The sequence below is a fragment of the Oncorhynchus mykiss genome, chromosome 21 (genome assembly GCF_013265735.2).
Source record: "Oncorhynchus mykiss isolate Arlee chromosome 21, USDA_OmykA_1.1, whole genome shotgun sequence".
Classification (NCBI taxonomy): Eukaryota; Metazoa; Chordata; class Actinopteri; order Salmoniformes; family Salmonidae; genus Oncorhynchus; species Oncorhynchus mykiss.
The window spans coordinates 687501-710000 of NC_048585.1; the positions used below are offsets into that span (position 1 = coordinate 687501).

Sequence of the window (22500 nt, forward strand, 5' to 3'; positions counted from 1 at the left end):
GCTGTGTGTTATCAGCACTACAGAACAGGGCTGTGTGTTATCAGCACTACAAACAGGGCTGTGTGTTATCAGCACTACAGAACAGGGCTGTGTGTTATCAGCACTACAGAACAGGGCTGTGTGTTATCAGCACTACAGAACAGGGCTGTGTGTTATCAGCACTACAGAACAGGGCTGTGTGTTATCAGCACTACAGAACAGGGCTGTGTGTTATCAGCACTACAGAACAGGGCTGTGTGTTATCAGCACTACAAACAGGGCTGTGTGTTATCAGCACTACAGAACAGGGCTGTGTGTTATCAGCACTACAGAACAGGGCTGTGTGTTATCAGCACTACAGAACAGGGCTGTATAATATATAAATGGAAGGACGGACGGACGGACAGAGAGAGAGAGACAGACAGAAAGACAGACAGACAGAGAGAGAGACAGACAGACAGAGAGAGAGAGACAGAGAGACAGAGAGAGAGAGAGAGAGAGACAGAGAGAGACAGAGAGAGACAGAGAGAGAGAGACAGAGAGAGACAGACAGACAGAGAGAGAAACAGACAGACATAGAGAGAGACAGACAACAGCACTCAGGAAAAATGCCAGCTGGGTGCTGGATGGAAAGCTCTGACCTCTCCGAGGTCCTTCTCTAAGTGTTCATGTTTTAATTAAGAGCTGGGATAGGTTCCCCTGTGTGAACCCATCGTCCGGCTACAGAAGGCTCAGGTAACAGAAAGGAGATCAGCCTCTCTATCAGGGACAACTGGCGTCCTTTGACGTGTTCTATTACGGTATCAATGTCCCTCATGCCTAATTCACACTAGAGGGCCAAACCAAACCAAGCTGAGGCATAGGATGTCTAAACAACACTGCTACATTAGGAACACCTGCTCTCTCTCTCCATGACGTAGACTGACCAGGTGAATCCAGGGGAAATCTATGATCCCTTATTGATGTCAATCAGTGTAGCTGAATGGGAGGAGACCGGTTAAAGAAGGACTTTTAAGCCTTGAGACAACTGGATTGTGTGTGTGTGCCATTCAGAGGGTGAATGGTCAAGACAAATTATGTAAGTGTCTTTGAACAGGGTCTAGTAGTAGGTACCAGGCGCACCGGTTTCTGTCAAGAACTGCAACGCTGCTGGGTTTTCCTCGCTCAACAGTTTCCCGTGTGTTTCGAGAATGGTTCACCACACAAAGGACATCCAGCCAACTTCACACAACTGTAGGAAGCATTGGAGTTAACATTTAACCTTAATATAACTAGGCAAGTCAGTTAAGAACAAATTCTCATTTACAATGACGGCCTACCAAAAGGCCTCCTGCAGGGACGGGGGCTGGGATTACAAATACTAATGTAGGACAGAACACACATCACGACAAGAGAGACCACAACACTACATAAAGAGAGACCTAAGACAACAGCATAGCATGGCAGCAACACATGACAACATAGCATGGCAGCAACACATGACAACAACATGGCAGCAACACATGACAACAACATGGCAGCAACACATGACAACATAGCATGGTAGCAACACATGACAACAACATGGCAGCAACACATGACAACATAGCATGGCAGCAACACATGACAACATAGCATGGTAGCAACACATGACAACAACATGGCAGCAACACATGACAACATAGCATGGCAGCAACACATGACAACAACATGGCAGCAACACATGACAACATAGCATGGTAGCAACACATGACAACATAGCATGGTAGCAACACATGACAACATAGCATGGTAGCAACACATGACAACATAGCATGGTAGCAACATGACAACATAGCATGGTAGCAACACATGACAACATAGCATGGTAGCAACACATGACAACATAGCATGGTAGCAACACATGACAACAACATGGTAGCAATACAACATGACAACAACATGGCAGCAACACATGACAACAACATGGTAGCAACACATGACAACAACATGGCAGCAACACATGACAACAACATGGTAGCAATACAACATGACAACAACATGGTAGCAACACATGACAACATAGCATGGCAGCAACACATGACAACAACATGGCAGCAACACCACATGACAACAACACGGTAGCAACACCACATGACAACAACATGGTAGCAACACCACATGACAACAACATGGTAGCAACACCACATGACAACAACACGGTAGCAACACAACATGACAACAACATGGTAGCAACACCACATGACAACAACACGGTAGCAACACAACATGACAACAACATGGTAGCAACACCACATGACAACAACATGGTAGCAACACAACATGACAACAACATGGTAGCAACACAACATGACAGCAACAGGGTAGCAACACAACATGGTAGAAGAACAACATGGTAGAAGAACAAAACATGGTTCAAACATGATTGGACACAGACAACAGCACAAAGGGTAAGAAGGTAGAGACAACAATACATCACACTAAACAGCCACAACTGTCAGTAAGAGTGTCCATGATTCAGTCTTTGAATGAAGAGATTGAGGTAAAACGGACCAGTTTGAGTGTTAGTTGCAGCTCGTTCCAGTCGCTAGCTGCAGCGAACTGAAAAGATGATTGACCCAGGGATGTGTGTGCTTTGGGGACCTTTAACAGAATGTGACTGGCAGAACGGGTGTTGTGTGTGGAGGATGAGGGCTGCAGTAGATATCTCAGATAAGGGGGAGTGAGGTCTAACAGGGTTTTATAAATAAGCATCAACCAGTGGGTGTTGCGACAGGTATACACAGATGACCAGTTTACAGAGGAGTATAGAGTGCAGTGATGTGTCCTATAGGAAGAATTGGTTGCAAATCTGATGGCCGAATGGTAAAGAACATATAGTCGCTAGAGTTTACCCCAACCTAAACCAAGTCTAGATTTAACCTTAGCCTGCTGGGGGAGGCTAGTAACAGTGACTAAGGTTCAGGGCAGGGTACTGGGGGGAGGCTAGTGACAGTGACTATAGTTCAGGGCAGGGTACTGGGGGGAGGCTAGTAACAGTGACTATAGTTCAGGGCAGGGTACTGGGGGGAGGCTAGTAACAGTGACTATAGTTCAGGGCAGGGTACTGGGGGGAGGCTAGTTACAGTGACTAAGGTTCAGGGCAGGGTACTGGGGGGAGGCTAGTAACAGTGACTATAGTTCAGGGCAGGGTACTGGGGGGAGGCTAGTAACAGTGACTAAGGTTCAGGGCAGGGTACTGGGGGGAGGCTAGTAACAGTGACTATAGTTCAGGGCAGGGTACTGGGGGGAGGTTAGTAACAGTGACTAAGGTTCAGGGCAGGGTACTGGGGGGAGGCTAGTTACAGTGACTAAGGTTCAGGGCAGGGTACTGGGGGGAGGTTAGTAACAGTGACTAAGGTTCAGGGCAGGGTACTGGGGGGAGGCTAGTAACATGACTATAGTTCAGGGCAGGGTACTGGGGGGAGGCTAGTAACAGTGACTAAGGTTCAGGGCAGGGTACTGGGGGGAGGCTAGTAACAGTGACTAAGGTTCAGGGCAGGGTACTGGGGGAGGCTAGTAACAGTGACTATAGTTCAGGGCAGGGTACTGGGGGAGGCTGGCTAGTGGAACTGTTTTTCAGTCTCTCGGTCCCAGCTTTGATGCACCTCACTGTCTCCTCCTCCTAGATGGTAGTGGGGTGAACAGGCCGTGGCTGGACCCAATAAAAGGGATCCAGATGTTGTTATCCTTCTCTCAGAGTTTAATGTCATGCAAATTGAGTTAAAGAAGCTTCCGCGGCGTTCTGTGCTTTTTTGAAACAAAGTGTTTAAGGAGTTAAAATAAGCTTCCATCTTTTGACTTAACATCTCATAAATATTGAATCAAAACCCAAGCAGAGGAGAGCCAGTGAAAAACATGTCTCCGAGACCTCCATGGTCTACGGCATCATTACAAATACCTCTCCTCCTCGCCAGGGGAGACTAGCTAACAGTTGAACACTGCAAACAATGGCAGAAGTTGCTTCAGTCTTAAAAAAAAAAACATTACCCTCAAATAATTTAGAGCTGCAAGGCAGTTTCTCCACAGTCAAACACACATCTCACTTCCTGTGGAAGCCCCAGTGTTCGATCTCAGACTGGGTTAGAGGGTTGCATTCACATTACATCAGATAAAGAACGATAACAGCTGGTTAATATGAAGATGATAATATCTACCAGACAGCCTAGTTTAGATGAAAATGATGATGAAGATGAAGACGATGAAGATGATGAAAATGACAATGCTAATGAAAATGGTGAAGATGATTATAATGGTGGTTATCATGGTGATGAAAATGATGCTGAAGATGATGATGAAGAGGATGATGAAGATGATGGTGAGGATGAAGATGATGGTGAGGATGAAGATGCTGGTGATGAGGAGGATGATGATGGTGATGGTGATGATGATGAAGATGATGATGATGAAGGTGATGATGATGGGGATGATGATGAAGATGATGGGGACGATGGTGATGATGCTGGACGGTGATGATGAAGATGATGGTGAGGATGAAGAAGATGACGAAGATGGTGATGATGAATATGATGGTGAGGATGAAGATGATGAAGAGGATGCTGAAGATGATGATGAAGATGGGTTGGGCGATATACCATTTATATACTGTTTATATTTATACTGGGGTATTTCGAAATGCCACTGGTTATAACTAACTATAAGTTGAGTATAACTATAGAAATCTAAGATGTGTCAAATAAATGATATGCAGATCAGGGCTCCAGCGATGCATTTTGGTTTGCTAACGTGCTAAGTGTCTAGATGTCAAGATCAAACTTCTTGGTTACAGCAGAGATATTCAACCCCCTCCTGGATCAAGATCTCTGTTGCTTAAATATTTTTGTGCATCAATAATTTGTGAACAATTTTTTTTGTTGTGTTTAATTTTTTTTACAGTGCCCCTTGTGTGCACTTCCGGTAATACCGTATATACCAACTCTCTGTAGTTCACCCCTTCTAGTGCTCTCTCTGGGTCCCTCCCTGTAGTTCACATCAGTCCTTCTAGCGCTCTCTCTGGGTCCCTCCCTGTAGTACACCCCTTCTAGTGCTCTCTCTGGGTCCCTCCCTGTAGTTCACGTCAGTCCTTCTAGCGCTCTCTCTGGGTCCCTCCCTGTAGAGTTGTCCTTCAGAAACCCGTCACCTCCGTCATCTCGCTCTGCGCAGGAAGTGTTTAAATATAGACGCTGCTTCTCGTAAAACAGCAATGTAAATAAAGCAAAGTGCTTTTCTCAGAAGCAGGTTCGGGACACTGACTGATTAAGGGTTTGAGTCAGAGCCTCTCAGGGCCAAGAGGTGTAGCCCTGTCATCATCACTCCTGCTCTGAAAGTAGGGATCAATAACTAGACAGAGGAGTGGGACGTTAATTAATTAATATATGAGAGAGAGAGAGACAGAGAGACAGACAGACAGACAGACAGACAGACAGACAGAGAGAGAGAGACAGAGAGACAGACAGACAGACAGACAGACAGACAGACAGACAGACAGATGCACTTCCTAACCTCCTGCCCAATGTATGACCATAGTAGAGACACATATTTCCTTCAGATTACACAGGAGGACATTCGGCGCCGACAGAGATGGCAGCCTCGCTTCGCGTTCCTAGGAAACTTTGCATTATTTTGTTTTTTTTATGTGGCACAACAGCGCCTCTTCAACATCAAGAGGCTGAAGAAATTTGGCTCGTCACCAAAAACACTCACAAACTTTTACAGATGCACAATTGAGAGCATCCTGTCAGGCTGTATCACCACCTGGTATGGCAACTGCACCGCCCACAACCGTAAGGCTCTCCAGAGGGTAGTGAGGTCTGCACAACGCATCACCGGGGCAAACTACCTGCCCCCCAGGACACCTACACCACCCGATGTCACAGGAAGGCCAAAAAGATTATCAAGGACAACGACCACCCGAGCCGCTGCCTGTTCACCCCGCTATCATCCAGAAGGCGAGGTCAGTACAGGTGCATCAAAGCTGGGACCGAGAGACTGAAAAACAGCTTCTATCTCAAGGCCATCAGACTGTTAAACAGCCACCACTAACATTGAGTGGCTGCTGCCAACACACTGACTCAACTCCAGCCACTTTAATCATAAAAAATGGATGTAATAAATGTATCACTAGTCACTTTAAACAATGCCACTTTATATAATGTTTACATACCCTACATTACTCATCTCATATGTACATACTGTACTCTATACCATCTACTGCATCTTGCCTATGCTGCTCTGTACCATCACTCATTCATATATCCTTATGGACATTCTGTGAGTGTAATGGTTACTGTTCATTTTTATTGTTTATTTCAGTTTTGTATATTATCTACTTAACTTGCTTTGGTAATGTTAACATATGTTTCCCATGCCAATAAAACCCCTTGAATTGTAAGTGAGTGAGTAAGAGAGCGAGAGAGCGAAAGTGTGAGTGAGTGAGTGAGTGAGTGAGTAAGAGAGCGAGAGTGTGAGTGAGTGAGTGAGTGAGTGAGTGAGTGAGTGAGTGAGTGAGTGAGTGGAGTGAGTGGAGTGAGTGGAGTGAGTGGAGTGAGTGGAGTGAGTGGAGTGAGTGAGTGAGTGAGTGAGCGAGTGAGTGAGTGAGTGAGAGAGAGATGGAGAGAGAGAGACTGAAGGAATCTACAGTCTCATCGATAGTCCTATCCTATCAGGTGTGAGTCTGCCTCTGAGTGTGTGAGTGAGAGAGAGAGAGAGAGAGAGAGAGAGATAAACTTGGATTTTTTGTCAGGAACACATACTGGATTCTACCCTCTTCAACATAACCCCTACTTCAAATCAAAACTTAAAACCTACAACCTCATTTTGGACGGAATTACGGAATCACCTGGAAAGTTCACAACAACCAAGGATTTTTTACCCTATACAGCAAATTCTCTGGAAAACAACAGAAACCTGAAAACACCATCCAACCTGGAACTGAGTGAGTAATGTTTAGTCTGAAACAATATTTTATTTCCAAAAGCCAAGAAGAAAAATACACAACATTACTTTATAAGGACTGAATTCTAACATAATTCTGCCAAGCTTGATACAGCTTCAACTAGCACTGACGTGTCAAGTGAGAGGTGTCAAAGCCCATTAGCCCAACAATGGCAGGAGAGTCACACAGTCTACCCCAACCAAATGGAGAGGCCTTAGAAGCTCCCTCCCGCTGTTCAGAGGTAATTAAAATACAGTACCCTTTGCATGTAAAGAATGATAAGGCAAGAAAAGACCACAAGAAGAAGCTCCTTATGGAAAATCAAGAGACACTTTTTGCTGACTATTACAAAAATGGGAACATCAGCAACCTCATCTTCCACACAAACCATCCCCTGGCATGGCACAGTGCTATATTAGCACACTACCCCTTTGTTACGAGAGGGGGGATTAACGAGGGGTGGAAACTCAGAATACTTGATAACGAGGACTCTGAGTTAAGCAATATAAATATCTATAAATCCGGATCAGTAATGGTACAGAATAACCACAAACAGTTTCAGCTGGACTTTCACCTAATCAAAGAATTAGCCCAGCAGGAGAAGCTCTGCCTTGATAATGATACCCCCACACAGAGCGGGTCAGACCAGACCTCTTCATTATGTAACCCCACGGATGAGCAACCCCCAGTGGAGAGTCAACCTCCCAGCACAGATTACCACTCCCTCATTGAAATGAAGGACAAATTCACCCAGCTGGAGGTAAGACAGGTGGAGCTGGAACAGCAGGTGATTACACTTCAGTCAGCGCAGACCCAGACAACAGTCCAGCACAACAACAGCCCCTTAACCAGACCCGGAGAGCTGGAGGTGGACAGAGACATATCTGCACTTTGGACAGTGGTGAGACAAATACAACAGGAGAAAGAGGAGCAGAACAGAGCACTAGAGGAGAGTATCAGACTGCTGGTGGAGGAGAGGTTGAGGGGGATGGAGGAGAAGTTGATGGGGACGGCGTGTGACAGAGAACAACCCACTAGAGAGGTGGCCACCCCCACAGAGAAGCCAGCAGAACAGCCCACTTCAGCACCCAACAAAAGTCTCGACACCACAGCAGAACAGTCCACACCAGACCCTGAACATAGAGTCGACACCACAGCAGAACAGTCCACACCAGACCCTGACCATAGAGTCGAAATCACAGCAGAACAGACAAATGAAGAACCCCAAGCCCAGAGGCTCTCACCCCCTCTGAGCACCCCCCCTGTCAGCCACCCTGATAGCCCTTTTGACAACCCCCCCACACCCACTGAGGACAAACACAAGACACAGATTGTACTACTTATGGACTCAAATGGGAAATATATAGAAGAAAAAAAACTTTTTCCCAAACACAGTGTGTCTAAACTCTGGTGTCCAAACACCCAGCGTGCCCTCGACCTTCTGTCTGAGGCCAAACTAGGCTCACCCAGCCACATAATAATACACACAGGCACAAACGACCTGAGAGCACTGCAGGAAAGAGTGGCCACAGCACTGAAGAGAGTGATTGAAAAGGCTTCTTCTACTTTCCCCAACGCACAAGTGGTTATCTCCACCCTGCTACCACGAAAAGACTTCCACCCTGCCACAATACAGCGGGTAAATGCAAGTATTTCCCGTGACTGTGCCTCAAAACCAAACGTTTTCCTGGCCCACCACTCCACCCTGGACTTGAACAGCCTCTATGACCAGGTCCACCTCTACAAGGCAGCAGTGCCCACCTTTGCCCGAACTCTAAAGGACATCGCTCTCAAACGTATCCCCAACACTTCACACAGGAGCAACAGATCAATAGACACCCCATCCAGACCAGCGAGACACCCTCCCAGATCTGCAGGACCCCCCCCTGGACCTACACATAGAGGACCCACGCCAAGAGGAATTACATCCAGACCACAGTACACCCAGACACATCCACACCCCCACCCCAACCAATCAACACCCCCCCACGTCAACCATGCCCACACCCCATTTAGGCCCACCCAGGTCAGACCTATGCCACTCCTGCCCACCCCATGCACCCCACCCCCGCAAAGAGGGCCTCAACATGGAAGCCACACATACGCCCAGGTAGTGAGCGGGCAAACAGTCCCAACCCCCACTCTCACACTCGCCGAAGCCAATGGCATGTACCAGATGCTCAGCAGGCTCTGCTCACACTTACTGGCCTGAGGCCAAACCACGACCAACAACATTGGACACTCTATGGAACAAAAAGCCTTCACTATATTATCATGGAATATCCAAGGCCTGAGGTCATCTGCCTTTGGCCTAAAGAGCAGAAACCCGGACTTCACCAAAGAAATCGGTAATACAGACATTGTCATCCTGCAAGAAACCTGGTATAGAGGAGACGGACCCACTGGTTGCCCTCTAGGTTACAGAGAGCTGGTAGTCCCATCCACCAAACTACCAGGTGTGAAACAGGGAAGGGACTCAGGGGGTATGCTAATTTGGTATAGAGCAGACCTAACTCACTCCATTAAATTAATCAAAACAGGAACATTTTACATTTGGCTAGAAATTCAAAAGGAAATTATCCTAACAGAGAAAAATGTCCTCCTGTGTGCTACCTATATCCCCCCACTAGAATCCCCATATTTTAATGAAGACAGCTTCTCCATCCTGGAGGGGGAAATCAATCATTTCCAGGCCCAGGGACATGTACTAGTCTGTGGCGACCTAAATGCCAGAACCGGACAAGAACCTGACACCCTAAGCACACAGGGGGACAAACACCTGCCTGGAGGTGACAGCATTCCCTCCCACATATGCCCCCCTAGGCACAACTATGACAACATAACCAACAAAAACGGGTCACAACTCCTGCAGCTCTGTCGCACGCTGGGTATGTACATAGTCAACGGTAGGCTTCGAGGGGACTCCTATGGTAGGTACACCTATAGCTCATCTCTTGGCAGTAGTACTGTAGACTACTTTATCACCGACCTCAACCCAGAGTCTCTCAGAGCGTTCACAGTCAGCCCACTGACACCCCTATCAGACCACAGCAAAATCACAGTCTACTTAAACAGAGCAATACTCAATCATGAGGCATCAAAGCCAAAGGAACTGAGTAACATTAAGAAATGCTATAGATGGAAGGAATGCAGTTTGGAAACCTACCTAAAAACAATTAGGCAACAACAAATTCAATCCCTTTTAGACAATTTCCTGGGTAAAACGTTCCGCTGTAATAGTGAAGGTGTAAACTTGGCAGTAGAAAATCTTAACAGTATATTTGACCTCTCAGCTTCCCTATCAAATCTAAAAATCTCAAATAGAAAACCGAAGAAAATTAACAATAATGACAAATGGTTTGATGAAGAATGCAAAAATCTAAGAAAGAAATTGAGAAACCTGTCCAACCAAAAACATAGAGACCCGGAAAACCTGAGTCTACGCCTTCACTATGGTGAATCACTAAAACAATACAGAAATACACTACGGAAAAAGAAGGAACAGCATGTCAGAAATCAGCTCAATGCAATTGAAGAATCCATAGACTCTAACCACTTCTGGGAAAATTGGAAAACACTAAACAAACAACAACAAGAAGAATTATCTATCCAAAATGGAGATGTATGGGTAAACCACTTCTCCAATCTTTTTGGCTCTATAACAAAGAATAAAGAGCAAAAACATATACATGATCAAATACAGATCTTAGAATCATCTATTAAAGACTACCAGAACCCACTGGATTATCCAATTACATTGAATGAGTTACAGGACAAAATAAAAACCCTCCAACCCAAAAAGGCCTGTGGTGTTGATGGTATCCTCAATGAAATGATCAAATATACAGACAACAAATTCCAATTGGCTATACTAAAACTCTTTAACATCATACTTAGCTCTGGCATCTTCCCCAATATTTGGAACCAAGGACTGATCACCCCAATCCACAAAAGTGGAGACAAATTTGACCCCAATAACTACCGTGGAATATGTGTCAACAGTAACCTTGGGAAAATCCTCTGCATTATTATTAACAGCAGACTCGTACATTTCCTCAATGAAAACAATGTACTGAGCAAATGTCAAATTGGCTTTTTACCAAATTACCGTACAACAGACCATGTATTCACCCTGCACACCCTAATTGACAACCAAACAAACCAAAACAAAGGCAAAGTCTTCTCATGCTTTGTTGATTTCAAAAAAGCCTTCGACTCAATCTGGCATGAGGGTCTGCTATACAAACTGATGGAAAGTGGTGTTGGGGGTAAAACATACGACATTATAAAATCCATGTACACAAACAACAAGTGTGCGGTTAAAATTGGCAAAAAACACACACATTTCTTCACACAGGGTCGTGGGGTTAGACAGGGATGCAGTTTAAGCCCCACCCTCTTCAACATATATATCAACGAATTGGCGCGGGCACTAGAAAAGTCTGCAGCACCCGGCCTCCCCCTGCTAGAATCCGAAGTCAAATGTCTGCTGTTTGCCGATGATCTGGTGCTTCTGTCACCAACCAAGGAGGGCCTACAGCAGCACCTAGATCTTATGCACAGATTCTGTCAGACCTGGGCCCTGACAGTAAATCTCAGTAAGACCAAAATAATGGTGTTCCAAAAAAGGTCCAGTCACCAGGACCACAAATACAAATTCAATCTAGACACTGTTGCCCTAGAGCACACAAAAAACTATACATACCTTGGCCTAAACATCAGCGCCACAGGTAACTTCCACAAAGCTGTGAACGATCTGAGAGACAAGGCAAGAAGGGCATTCTATGCCATCAAAAGAAACATAAATTTCAACATACCAATTAGGATTTGGCTAAAAATACTTGAATCAGTCATAGAGCCCATTGCCCTTTATGGTTGTGAGGTCTGGGGTCCGCTCACCAACCAAGACTTCACAAAATGGGACAAACACCAAATTGAGACTCTGCACGCAGAATTCTGCAAAAATATCCTCCGTGTACAACGTAGAACACCAAATAATGCATGCAGAGCAGAATTAGGCCGATACCCACTAATTATCAAAATCCAGAAAAGAGCCGTTAAATTCTACAACCACCTAAAAGGAAGTGATTCACAAACCTTCCATAACAAAGCCATCACCTACAGAGAGATGAACCTGGAGAAGAGTCCCCTAAGCAAGCTGGTCCTGGGGCTCTGTTCACAAACACAAACACACCCTACAGAGCCCCAGGACAACAGCACAATTAGACCCAACCAAATCATGAGAAAACAAAAAGATAATTACTTGACACATTGGAAAGAATTAACAAAAAAACAGAGCAAACTAGAATGCTATTTGGCCCTAAACAGAGAGTACACAGCGGCAGAATACCTGACCACTGTGACTGACCCAAAATTAAGGAAAGCTTTGACTATGTACAGACTCAGTGAGCATAGCCTTGCTATTGAGAAAGGCCGCCGTAGGCAGACATGGCTCTCAAGAGAAGACAGGCTATGTGCTCACTGCCCACAAAATGAGGTGGAAACTGAGCTGCACTTCCTAACCTCCTGCCCAATGTATGACCATATTAGAGAGACATATTTCCCTCAGATTACACAGATCCACAAAGAATTCGAAAACAAATCCAAATTTGAAAAACTCCCATATCTACTGGGTGAAATTCCACAGTGTGCCATCACAGCAGCAAGATTTGTGACCTGTTGCCACGAGAAAAGGGCAACCAGTGAAGAACACACACCATTGTAAATACAACCCATATTTATGCTTATTTATTTTATCTTGTGTCCTTTAACCATTTGTACATTGTTAAAACACTGTATATATATATATAATATGACATTTGTAATGTCTTTACTGTTTTGAAACCTCTGTATGTGTAATGTTTACTGTTAATTTTTGTTGTTTTTCACTTTATATTTTCACTTTGTATGTTGTCTACCTCACTTGCTTTGGCAATGTTAACACATGTTTCCCATGCCAATAAAGCCCTTGAATTGAATTGAATTGAATTGAGAGAGAGAGAGAGAGAGAGACTGAAGGAATCTACAGTCTCATCGATAGTCCTATCCTATCAGGTGTGAGTCTGCCTCTGAGTGTGTGAGTGAGAGAGAGAGAGAGAGAGAGATGGAGAGAGAGAGACTGAAGGAATCTACAGTCTCATCGATAGTCCTATCCTATCAGGTGTGAGTCTGCCTCTGAGTGTGTGAGTGAGTGAGAGAGAGTAGAGAGAGAGAGAGACTGAAGGAATCTACAGTCTCATCGATAGTCCTATCCTATCAGGTGTGAGTCTGCCTCTGAGTGTGTGAGTGAGTGAGTGAGAGAGAGATGGAGAGAGAGAGACTGAAGGAATCTACAGTCTCATCGATAGTCCTATCCTATCAGGTGTGAGTCTGCCTCTGAGTGTGTACAGCACGGCCACACTACTGCCTATTCCACCTCTAGGCTCTGCCCTATCAACTGCCACATGAGAACGCCCTTCAGACAGCGTCCTGAATGCAGTCTGTCCAAGGCTACTGTCAGAGAGCCAAAGGTTGTGCATGACCCTGACAGACCGCTGACATTGGCTGCCTTTCGTCCTCTCTCTCTCATTAATAACACATGACAGGCTATTGGCTAGGGATCCCCAGACACACACACACACACACACACACACACACACACACACACACACACACACTCACTCACTCACTCACTCACTCACTCACTCACTCACTCACTCACTCACTCACTCACTCACTCACTCACTCACTCACTCACTCACTCACTCACTCACTCACTCACTCACTCACTCACTCACTCACTCACTCACTCACTCACTCACTCACTCACTCACTCACTCACTCACTCACTCACTCACTCACTCACTCACTCACTCACTCACTCACTCACTCACTCACTCACTCACTCACTCACTCACTCACTCACTCACTCACTCACTCACTCACTCACTCACTCACTCACTCACTCACTCACTCACTCACTCACTCACTCACTCACTCACTCACTCACTCACTCACTCACTCACTCACTCACTCACTCACTCACTCACTCACTCACTCACTCACTCACTCACTCACTCACTCACTCACTCACTCACTCACTCACTCACTCACTCACTCACTCACTCACTCACTCACTCACTCACTCACTCACTCACTCACTCACTCACTCACTCACTCACTCACTCACTCACTCACTCACTCACTCACTCACTCACTCACTCACTCACTCACTCACTCACTCACTCACTCACTCACTCACTCACTCACTCACTCACTCACTCACTCACTCACTCACTCACTCACTCACTCACTCACTCACTCACTCACTCACTCACTCACTCACTCACTCACTCACTCACTCACTCACTCACTCACTCACTGATTGACACCTCCCCTCTCCCACACTGTGACTGGATATAATGACTCTCTGGAAGCTATCAACATCCAACCAGACACTTAGCTAATGTCCTCTCTGTCAGACAACATCCATACACTTAGCTAATGTCCTCTCTGTCAGACAACATCCATACACTTAGCTAATGTCCTCTCTGTCAGACAACATCCATACACTTAGCTAATGTCCTCTCTCAGTCAGACAACAACCAGACACTTAGCTAATGTCCTCTCTGTCAGACAACAACCATACACTTAGCTAATGTCCTCTCTGTCAGATAACAACCAGACACTTAGCTAATGTCCTCTCTGTCAGACAACAACCATACACTTAGCTAATGTCCTCTCTCAGTCAGACAACAAACAGACACTTAGCTAATGTCCTCTCTGTCAGATAACAACCAGACACTTAGCTAATGTCCTCTCTGTCAGACAACAACCATACACTTAGCTAATGTCCTCTCTCAGTCAGACAACAAACAGACACTTAGCTAATGTCCTCTCAGTCAGACAACAACCAGACACTTAGCTAATGTCCTCTCTGTCAGATAACAACCAGACACTTAGCTAATGTCATCTCTGTCAGACAACAACCAGACACTTAGCTAATGTCCTCTCAGTCAGACAACAACCAGACACTTAGCTAATGTCCTCTCTGTCAGACAACAACCAAACACTTAGCTAATGTCCTCTCAGTCAGACAACAAACAGACACTTAGCTAATGAACTCTCTCGGTCAGACAACAAACAGACACTTAACTAATGTCCTCTCAGTCAGACAACAACCAGACACTTAGCTAATGTCCTCTCTCAGTCAGACAACAAACCGACACTTAGCTAATGTCCTCTCTCAGTCAGACAACAACCAGACACTTAGCTAATGTCCACTCTCAGTCAGACAACAACCAGACACTTAGCTAATGTTCTCTCTCAGTCAGACAACAACCATACACTTAGCTAATGTCCTCTCAGTCAGACAACAACCAGACACTTAGCTAATGTCCTCTATGTCAGACAACAACCAACCAGACACTTAGCTAATGTCCTCAGCCAGACAACAATCAAACAGACACTTAGCTAATGTCCTCTCAATCAGACAACAAACAACCAGTAGATGCTAAGGGTTCAGCCCAACCATCTATACTAGCCAAAAAGTAGATGCTTAGGGTTCAGCCCAACCATCTATTCTAACCAAACAGTAGATGCTTAGGGTTCAGCCCAACCATCTATTCTAACCAAACAGTAGATGCTAAGGGTTCAGCTCAACCATTGTTCTAACCAAAAAGTAGATGCTAAGGGTTCAGCCCAACCATCTATCCTAACCAAACAGTAGATGCTAAGGGTTCAGCCCAACCATCTATTCTAACCAAGCAGTAGATGCTAAGGGTTCAGCCCAACCATCTATCCTAACCAAACAGTAGATACTAAGGGTTCAGCCCAACCATCTATTCTAACCAAACAGTAGATGCTAAGGGTTCAGCCCAACCATCTATCTAACCAAAGACTGATTATCTTTTCGAACTTGATAGTGATTCACTCTGGGTTGTCTGTTATGTGGTATCATTTTGTTTGATGGTGATGTTTAGACTCAGGATGACCCCCCCCCCCCCCCCCCCATATGTGTTGTCCTTCTCTAGCCCTGTCCTTTCGGTCTCACTAGGCCAGCCAACAACCAAAACAAATACCTAAGGGTTCAGCCCAACCATCTATTCTAACCAAAGAATAAGGATATTTTTTTAGCTTCAGTTGATGGGGAATGAAAACACTGTATTTCATTCATATAGAGACATTGCTATTTGGTCATGTGGGTCTCTCTCTCTAACCCTTATCTTTTGGTCATGTGGGTCTCTCTCTCTGACCCTGTATCGTTTTGGTCATGTGGGTCTCTCTCTCTGACCCTGTATCTTTTGGTCATGTGGGTCTCTCTCTCTGACCCTTATCTTTTGGTCATGTGGGTCTCTCTCTCTCTGACCCTGTATCTTTTTGGTCATGTGGGTCTCTCTCTCTGACCCTGTATCTTTGTCCCTGTCCCTCTCTCTCTTCAGTTGCGCTCTGCAATGTACAATGATTTCACAGGGAGATTGGTTTCTGCCTTATTGACCTCTGACCCTTTCTCTCTCCGTCTGTCTCCAGTTCTGCTGTGTCTCCTGTGTGTCCTGTCTTCCCTGGTGGATCTAACCACCGCCTGTCCTCCGACCTGCTTCTGCAACGCCACCGACGTAGACTGCAGCGGGCGCGGCCTGCTCTCCATGCCCGCCCTCACCCATCTCCCCGTCTCCGCCCGCACCCTCCTGCTGCCCAACAACCACCTCTCCTCCCTGGGTCCAGGGTCCTTCGCTAACCTCACCTCCCTGGAGCGACTGGATCTCTCCAACAACCACCTCTCCTCCCTGGGTCCAGGGTCCTTCGCTAACCTCACCTCCCTGGAGCGACTGGATCTCTCCAACAACTACCTGGATAATCTTCCCCCAGCGCTCTTCAAGGACCTGGGGAATCTATCAGATCTGACCCTCCACAACAACAGTCTTAGGGCCTTGGATAGGGATCTCTTCCAGGGGCTGGTGGGGCTGAGGAAGCTAGATGTCTCCCTCAACGGGCTGTCTGATATCCCCCTGGGTCTGCTGGATGAGCTGCAGGGGCTGACGTGGCTCTCCGTGGCCGGGAACAGGCTCCATGCCCTGGAGAGAGCAGCCTTCGAGCCCCTGGCTAACCTCCAGTCTCTTCAGCTAGGGGCTAACCCCTGGGAGTGTGACTGCAACCTGAGGGACTTCAAGCACTGGATGGAGTGGCTGCTGTACAGAGGTGAGCAGCTGAAGGGTTGGTTTTGGGTCAGGGTTTGGGAAGGACGGAGGGTTGGTTTTGGGTCAGGGAAGGACTGAGGGTTGGTTTTGGGTCAGGGTTTAGGAAGGACGGAGGGTTGGTTTTGGGTCAGGGTTTGGGAAGGACGGAGGGAGGGAGGGAGGGAGGGTGAAGGGTTGGTTTTGGGTCAGGGTTTGGGAAGGACGGAGGGTTGGTTTTGGGTCAGGGTTTGGGAAGGACGGAGGGAGGGAGGGAGGGTGAGCGGCTGAAGGGTTGGTTTTGGGTCAGGGTTTGGGAAGGACGGAGGGTGAGAGGGTGGATGGGTTTCCTGTATGTTTAGAATTACTTCCTGTAAATGATACAGTCTTTACTTTACTGTACTCAAGTCTACTCTTCTACACTCTACTAACTACTGACTGCTAAGCAGTCCTTTGGGAACCCACCTGTGTATTTATATATACTCTACCCCAGTTGGGAGTTGGTTTGGTGGGGTAGATTAAGACGAGAGTCACAGATTTTGCAGGCCTATGGCAATGTCAGGGAAACTCCTCTCTTGAAGTTACATGTACATGTCTACCTCGGGCACCTCATTGCTGCTAGCCCTGCATTTCAGTTGCATGCTTCCTTGTACTTGCCGTTTGCCTTCATTGCACATCTCATTTAATAATACATTATACATCTCACTTAATAACACACATTGTATGTACTTGTTTCACTTGTACATTTTTTGTACTCTTTTATTTGCACTTCTGGTCAGATGCTAAGTGCATTTTGTTGTACTTGTTTAATGACAATAAAGTTTAATCTAATTTAAAATTAGTGATCTCCTTCTGTTGTGGCATTGAAACAGTCAGGTACCGTCCTAACAGACAGGAACCGTCCTAACAGACAGGAACCGTCCTAACAGAGAGGAACCGTCCTAACAGAGAGGAACCGTCCTAACAGAGAGGAACCGTCCTAACAGACAGGAACCGTCCTAACAGACAGAAACCGTCCTAACAGACAGGAACCGTCCTAACAGAGAGGTACCGTCCTAACAGACAGGAACCGTCCTAAGAGAGAGGAACCGTCCTAACAGAGAGGAACCGTCCTAACAGAGAGGAACCGTCCTAACAGAGAGGAACCGTCCTAACAGAGAAGAACCGTCCTAACAGAGAGGAACCGTCCTAACAGAGAGGAACAGATAGGACAGTTCCTAACAGCCAGCCGTAGCTTTTAGTCCTCATGATTTCCTAATGCCCTTTCTCTGTAGAATACAACCATGTCCTGAGCGATCGTTACATCCCCGTCTCGGACAGCGAAAACCTACCAGCTCTGAGACTTCTCGGCTTCTCGCCCGGGGAGACAATTTACTCTACACTCTTACAAGGGAATACCATAAATCGGCAACTAGATAAACTAAATGGTTGAAAAATAAAGCTGACACGTCCAGTAGTAAACTGTCAGATGGACCGGGCCATCCCTCTTTAGTATTTATGAGGCCATTTAAAATGACGGAGAGAGAGCGCAGGCAGGTCCATACGTGTGTGTGTGTGTGTGTGTTTGAGGTGACGAAGTGAGAGAGCAGGCAGGTCCATATGTATGTGTGTGTGTGTGTGTGTGTGTGTGTGTGTGTGCGTTTGAGGTGACGAAGTGAGAGAGCAGGCAGGTCGATGTTTTCACTCATGTTCCTGATATCCAGCTACTACCCATCTGCCCCCACATCCAGGAGAGGAGAGGGAGAGCATCTACCCAGAGACAGGCCTCTCAGACTGGGGCTCTTCTCCCCACTGAATCCCCTCTATTCCTGGAGCTTCTGTTAATACCCTTCCTTTGGAAGGAGTAGCTGGGGCCAAGTCCCCTGTTTCACCCACAGTACGAGTGGGCTTTGGAAGGAGTAGCTGGGGCCAAGTCCCCTGTTTCAACCACAGTATGAGTGGGCTTTGGAAGGAGTAGCTGGGGCCAAGTCCCCTGTTTCAACCACAGTATGAGTGGGCTTTGGAAGGAGTAGTTGGGGCCACATCCCCTGTTTCAACCACAATATGAGTGGGCTTTGGAAGGAGTAGCTGGGGCCAAGTCCCCTGTTTCAACCACAGTATGAGTGGGCTTTGGAAGGAGTAGCTGGGGCCACGTCCCCTGTTTCAACCACAGTATGAGTGGGCTTTGGAAGGAGTAGCTGGGGCCAAGTCCCCTGTTTCAACCACAGTATGAGTGGGCTTTGGAAGGAGTAGCTGGGGCCAAGTCCCCTGTTTCAACCACAGTATGAGTGGGCTTTGGAAGGAGTAGCTGGGGCCAAGGGGGCGTGTTTGTTTGTAAATAAAATGGTTCCGTTGCAAGACGTTTATCCCTGAAACATGTTGAGAGAAACGCAGCAGATATCACACATCCTCCCTCTCTCTCTCTCTCTCGCTCTCCCTCCCTCTCTCTCTCTCTGTCTCTCTTTCTCCCTCTCTCTCTCCCTCCCTCCCTCCCTCCCTCCCTCCCTCCCTCCCTCCCTCCCTCCCTCCCTCTCTTTCTCCCTCCCTCCCTCCCTCTTTCTCCCTCCCTCCCTCCCTCTTTCTCCCTCTCTCTCTTTTTCCCTCCCTCTCTCTCTCTCTTTCTCCCTCCCTCTCTCTCTCTCTTTCTCCCTCCCTCCCTCCCTCCCTCCCTCCCTCCCTCCCTCCCTCCCTCCCTCCCTCCCTCCCTCCCTCCCTCCTTCCCTCCCTCCCTCCCTCCCTCCCATAGGGACAACAAATGAGTCACCTAATCCTTATGTTGACTGACACACACACCCCCTCACACACATAGCTAGATCTTCCCCTGAGGCACGTCCACACCCTGGTTCAGACACTTGCTGTAGCTATGATCTCATCTCATCAATTATCCATCCATCTCCGATTCAACATGGAAAGACTGACATGTTAGAGGGCTTCACCAATCCTGTCAGACAGTTATACAGCCAGCAGACCCTGAGTGTCAGTCAGACAGAGAGCAGTCACTGTAGAGTGGAGTGGAATTGTTGCATGCTAGCTGTGACCTTCCCTTGGTTCCACCATACAACCCCCATGGCACCACAATGGCTGCCAGTTGCTGTTTATTTGTATTCATTCTGATGAAACTGCAGACTTGTTTACTTACCAGGAGGATAATGACTGATGTGGTGGTGATAATTCTCTCTCTCTCACGCTCTCTGTAATTCTGTCTCAATGTCTCGCTTTGTCACTCGGTCTCTCTCTGTCACTGTGTCACACTGTCTATCTCTCTAAATACCATCTGATGCTTTTACTGTGAATAACATTTTATTCTCTCTCTCTCTCTCTCCCCTCTCTGTCCTGTCCCCCCCTCTCTGTCCTATCCCTCCCCCCTGCTCCCCTCTCCCCCCCTCTCTCTCTCCCCCCCTCTCTGTCCTATCCCTCCCCCTGCTCCCCTCTCTCTCTCCCTCCAGGTGGTAAGGTAGATGGGGTGGAGTGTACCCTCCCTAAGGACCTGCGAGGGCGGGACATCCGTGGTGTTCCAGTGGAGATGTTCAACTACTGCCTCCAACTGGATGACGAGAACAGGGGAGGAGGGGGGCCGCGGAGCGGAGGAAAAGAAGGTTCATCCCCGCCCTGCGGCCGAACTACCGGCCCCGGAGCCCCCACATCCGAATCTGAAGTCCCCGCTGCGGGCGACCTGGTGCCCGTCCCGGACTGTGTGCGGCGGCGCTACCAGCCGGTGAGCGTGCGGAGGGCCATCGGGACGGTGGTGATAGCCGGGGTTGTGTGTGGCATCGTGTGTATCATGATGGTGGGGGCGGCGGCCTACGGATGTATCTATGCCTCGCTCATGGCCAAGTATCAACGAGAGCTGAAGAAGAGGCAGCCGCTGATGGGAGACGGGGAGGGTGACGCAGACCCTGAGGACAAGCAGATCTCCTCTGTGGCATAGAGGGGTCAGGGGTTAGAGATCAGGGGTCAAGGTTGAAAGGGCTCTATTACTCCTCTCCCTCCGCCTCCTCTCCCCCTGAAACCAACCAGCTCCTGCTACTGTCTTCTCTATCTCCACCAAACGACAATCACAATGGGTCCTCTCCTCCATTCTGAACCCTGTTCTCATTCTGAGATGAGATAGATATGTATGAGTCAGACCACTAGACAACCGCCTGATAGGGTGATCAACAAACTCTGAAACTTCAATGACCCTTCTCTATCCCTCAGCCCACAAACCCCACAGCCCTGCAGAAACAAGAACTGGGTCTGGTTTGGCTTGGTCTGGACTGGTCTGATTTGACATGGTCTGGTTTGGCAGGACATGGTGGAGGGATGGCCTGATTCTCTCTGTCCTCTCCCTCCTGTTGTTCTCTGAGATGGAGGGATGGCCTGATTCTCTCTGTCCTCTCCCTCCTGTTGTTCTCTGAGATGGAGGGATGGCCTGATTCTCTCTGTCCTCTCCCTCCTGTTGTTCTCTGAGATGGAGGGATGGCCTGATTCTCTCTGTCCTCTCCCTCCTGTTGTTCTCTGAGATGGAGGGATGGCCTGATTCTCTCTGTCCTCTCCCTCCTGTTGTTCTCTGAGATGGAGGGTTGGCCAGACGCTCAGAGGGATATTAAAAAATAAGGGATTAAAAGATGCTGCTATTGTCTTTCATCCCTCCCTCCCTTTCATCCCTCCCTCTGTGTTCCCACCTGCTGTAAGAGTACACAACCGTTGTGGGGACTTTTCCTCTCCCCTCCTCCCCTCATCCTCCCTTTCATCCCTCTGTTCCCACCTTCAAGAGGAGTACACCCACGCTGTGGGGACTTCTCTCCTCTCTTCCCTGTCTGTGTAATCTCTATGGATGGGACATCAACCTCTCCTACTAACGAGCAGGATCTTCCCCCTCACCCCTGAATTGGCTGGACAAACAAAGCGTATATTATTCTATACTGCTCTCTGGTTTAGGTGATTTAATATAGCCTCTATTACATGCAGTGACCCAACTCCTGGGTTTTGATAAACATTCATTTGGTCCCGTATCGGTTTTTCATTTGGTGGTGCTGGTTTTGTTTGGGTGATAACCTGATATCCTGTAACGTTTTAGAGCTGGTTAGATTTGCTCCGACAAAAACCCTTCAGGTATACCGTCTTGCTAGCGATGTTGGTAATAAAAAACTAACTGAATCCAGTTGTTAAATGGGTCATAACCCACGTACAGTACAGTACAGTACCACAGTTCTCTGTGATGGGGAATGAGACCCTGGATCACTACCCAGGATTCCATAGTAGCTTGGGAGGCGTGTCTTGACAACACATCTGTATATGATGGTAGATAAACAGGCTGATGCCGATGAAAGAGAACTAGAGACAGATCAAATGGGATCAAATGGGATGTAATGGGATGTATGGGATGTAATGGGATGTATGGGATGTAATGGGATGTAATGGGGGATGTAATGGGATGAAATGGGATGAAATGGGATG

The 22500-nt window shown here is 47.2% G+C and overlaps 2 protein-coding genes across 2 annotated transcripts in view; one reads left to right on the plus strand and one right to left on the minus strand.

The window, feature by feature from the left end:
• cacna2d4a (calcium channel, voltage-dependent, alpha 2/delta subunit 4a) overlaps positions 1-22500 on the minus strand; it is a 199640-nt gene that overhangs the window by 101766 nt on the left and 75374 nt on the right. The window lies entirely within an intron of this gene.
• Positions 1-22500, plus strand: part of LOC118936449 (leucine-rich repeat and transmembrane domain-containing protein 2-like) — a 62092-nt gene extending 39592 nt beyond the window's left edge. The window contains exons 3-4 of the mRNA XM_036956546.1: positions 16439-17107; positions 20508-22500. Coding sequence (XP_036812441.1) covers positions 16439-17107; positions 20508-20989 — 1151 coding nt within the window. The 3' untranslated portion in view covers positions 20990-22500. The remainder of the gene's footprint in view (positions 1-16438; positions 17108-20507) is intronic.